Here is a 3,150-nt window from a genome sequence, read left to right as displayed (position 1 = left end):
AATTTGTTGTGAGAAATACTGCTTTGAAGAAACACTACAATCTACTCCTGCTATGAAGTGTTGTTGTTATGTGTCTCAGTTATCACTTAATGTAAATCCTCCAAGACAATATTTAGGACGTGTTAGAGCAGTGCAGTCAGAATTGATAAGGAAATAGAATACAGTAACATTTTATGAAGTCTACTACTTAACCAGAGGTTTAATTTATACAATGCCAAATATCCTAATACACTAATAAACTAAGTTAATTTTTTTATTGATTATCCAAATTCTTTAGCAGAAGACTGTTTGGCTTACTCTCCACACATTGATCTCTCTTTGTGTGAATCTAAACAAGAGGTTATCAATAAAGGATGGATATCATAAAAGTTCCTATTTAGTCTTCAGTGTGTAAGATGCAGTAATTGGGCTGTTGGCAACGTCTGCCAGTGAAATACCCTTGAGGTCTCATTAGCTGCAGCTAAGAAAGTTCAGAATTTACCTGCAAACAGGCTGCGTGGCCGGGTGAGGCTCCAGACAAAGGATCCTCCAGTGGTACCATTTATTAAGCGGCCCAGGCTGGCTGGAACTCAGCTGCTTAACATTTTTAATCTTATAACTTTCACTTATTTATTCATGAGCTAAAGCTGCGTGGGATCTGGCCATGGAGCTATGTCAGAGAAGTTAATAGGTGAGATATTTTTAAAGAAAATCATAAAGATGGAATCTCATGATTGAGTGAACTTGAAAAATCATACAATCATCCCTCATGACCACTGGCCTATGCTTCAGTCTTTCTTTACCATGCCGAGCTCTGAGAATGGCAGATTAGATTCAATCATATTTTCACAAGTATCTTGAGGTCTTTTGTTTACTGTTGAAATACATTTAAACTAGGATTATACTCCATATTTAAAATTTGCATTCTGAAATTTTCCCATTTAAAATAACAGCAAAAGCATTTCCAATGATATTAAAAATTTTAACACTGTCTTTATATCTTTGTTAAATTTACATGTATATTATTATAGATAAGAACCCATTTTATTATATTTTAGTTCCTAATTTTGGACATTGTACACGGTTTATAATTTTTCTCAGCCATTACAAAATCACATTGAATATGTTTTTACATAATAATTTTTTAAAAATATTTTCCTTTAGAGTTTATGTCTATGAAGAGTGCTGGAAAGTCAGAGTCAAAATGATGTTTATTCGTTTGATGTCCTTTCTAAATCACTTGTGCTGCTTTATTCTTGCTTTATGTACACTGTTCTCTCTTCACAACAAGTTGAGAATTGTTTTTAGAACAAGGGTATACAATGAGGTTGCTGTAAGTTCCTTGAACATATGTATACCCCGAATTAGGATAATCTCCCCCACTTCTGTTAATAATTCAGCATTCTTACCTGAGAATGAGGAATGCTGGAGGAGAAGACAGAATAATGAACACAGCAGAAACATGAGATGTGGGGCTGGTCACTCTCTTGTGGATGGATGAATTGCTGCAGGAAAGTGATAAATACAAGAAGAGTGATGAAAAGTCATTTGGCACAGATAATTTACAATTATATAAGGTAGCATATATTGTTACACAAAGTAAAATGTCCAATAAATAGTAGTTGATTGAGTGAACATATGCATTTGTATTAACTTAATCTGTAGGTTATATGGACTTTATCTTATCTGGCAGTCTCTTTCTGTATTACATAATTTGTATTTCCATAACTTTGAAAAGAATGGTTTCTTTTGCTTAATAGATCTTTATGGATTGAAATGTTCATGTCTGTGAATTTACTGAATAAGACTGTTTTAAACTGTCTTTTGGATGAAAGTTTGAAGAATAAGCAATATTGACTGCCAGTGTAATTATCTTGAAAGTTAAATTCCACAATGATATATTTTGAAGCTATGCAAAAAATATAAAATTGTAATTTACCCTTCCTTTTAAGGATTTTTTTTACATATCTCATAAAGTAGCTATGTATTGTGGTTAAGTAGAATGAGAATAACAGAGTACATGAGCTCTTTGGTTTATGGCCAGGTAGGTGTGTCTTAGTGGGATGCAAGGTGTGGGTGGGAATTCATGAAGAACTTATCTAATAGGTTCCACACATTGTAGACAAGCTATCAGACAATGATAGGCACACTGAGGAAACAACCATGAATATTATATATGTATTTCAGGTGCCAGGGAAGGTGTGTCCCCAACAACTTACACATTTTCCTCATTTGCTTGGTTGGATCATCTTGCAAGAGAGCTCTTGGCCATGTCTTTTTTTATACTTCAAAATTAGGAATTAAAATATAAATCTTGGAAAAGAAAACAAGCTTTACCTCTGTGCCGCACTTTGCAACTCACACAGTATATCTCACAGCTATAATTTGGAAGCTCACAGACACAGAGGAACGATCAGACCCATGGGGTAGTGAAGGATGTCACAGAGTCCCAAGGTGTTGGAAATGGAGAATCCACAGTTCATATACATAGTCCTGTGTCTTCCTGTTAAATACCCAATAACCAATGCCTTGTGAACGTTCTCTAGGTGATAGAGAATATTAGACATCTGAAGAGACAGCGTCATGGGGGAACGGAAAAGATCCACTAAAGCACTATTAGACTGAGGGAAGACGAAGTCAATAGTGACCACCGCATTTTTTACTATGAAATTCAGTCTATGACCTTGCACAATGCACTTTCTATCTTTATCTTTCAGTGGGTAATTCAGCATTTGAGAAGGTATTACTTCCCAAATGGATCACACCATGCCTCCCAGTAATGTTACTGAATTTGTTCTCTTGGGACTCACACAGAATCCACACTTGCAAAAAATACTCTTCGTTGTCTTTTTGTTCATTTTCTTCATCACTGTGCTGGCCAATTTGCTTGTGGTCATCACCATCTCACTAAGCCCCACCCTGTCTGCTCCCATGTACTTCTTTCTCACTTACTTGTCCCTCGTTGATGCTTCCTATACCTCTGTCACCACCCCAAAAATGCTTATTGATCTGCTCTACCAGAGGAGGACCATTTCTTTGGGTGGGTGTCTGATGCAACTCTTTGTAGAGCACTTCCTGGGGGGCTCTGAGATCATCCTCCTCATTGTCATGGCCTATGACCGCTACGTGGCCATCTGCAAGCCCCTGCACTACATGACCATCATGAGGCAG

The 3,150-nt window shown here is 36.5% G+C and overlaps 1 protein-coding gene across 1 annotated transcript in view; it reads left to right on the top strand.

Moving 5' to 3' along the window:
* The first annotated feature begins 2,733 nt into the window (after positions 1–2,733).
* LOC101563806 (olfactory receptor 4C46-like) overlaps positions 2,734–3,150 on the top strand; it is a 983-nt gene continuing 566 nt past the window's right edge. The window contains exon 1 of the mRNA XM_023708747.1: positions 2,734–3,150. This exon is cut by the window's right edge and continues 13 nt beyond it. Coding sequence (XP_023564515.1) covers positions 2,734–3,150 — 417 coding nt within the window.

The sequence above is a fragment of the Octodon degus genome, unplaced genomic scaffold (genome assembly GCF_000260255.1).
Source record: "Octodon degus isolate 3935 unplaced genomic scaffold, OctDeg1.0 scaffold00532, whole genome shotgun sequence".
NCBI lineage: Eukaryota > Metazoa > Chordata > Mammalia > Rodentia > Octodontidae > Octodon > Octodon degus.
This window is presented reverse-complemented; position numbering and strand designations above follow the sequence as displayed.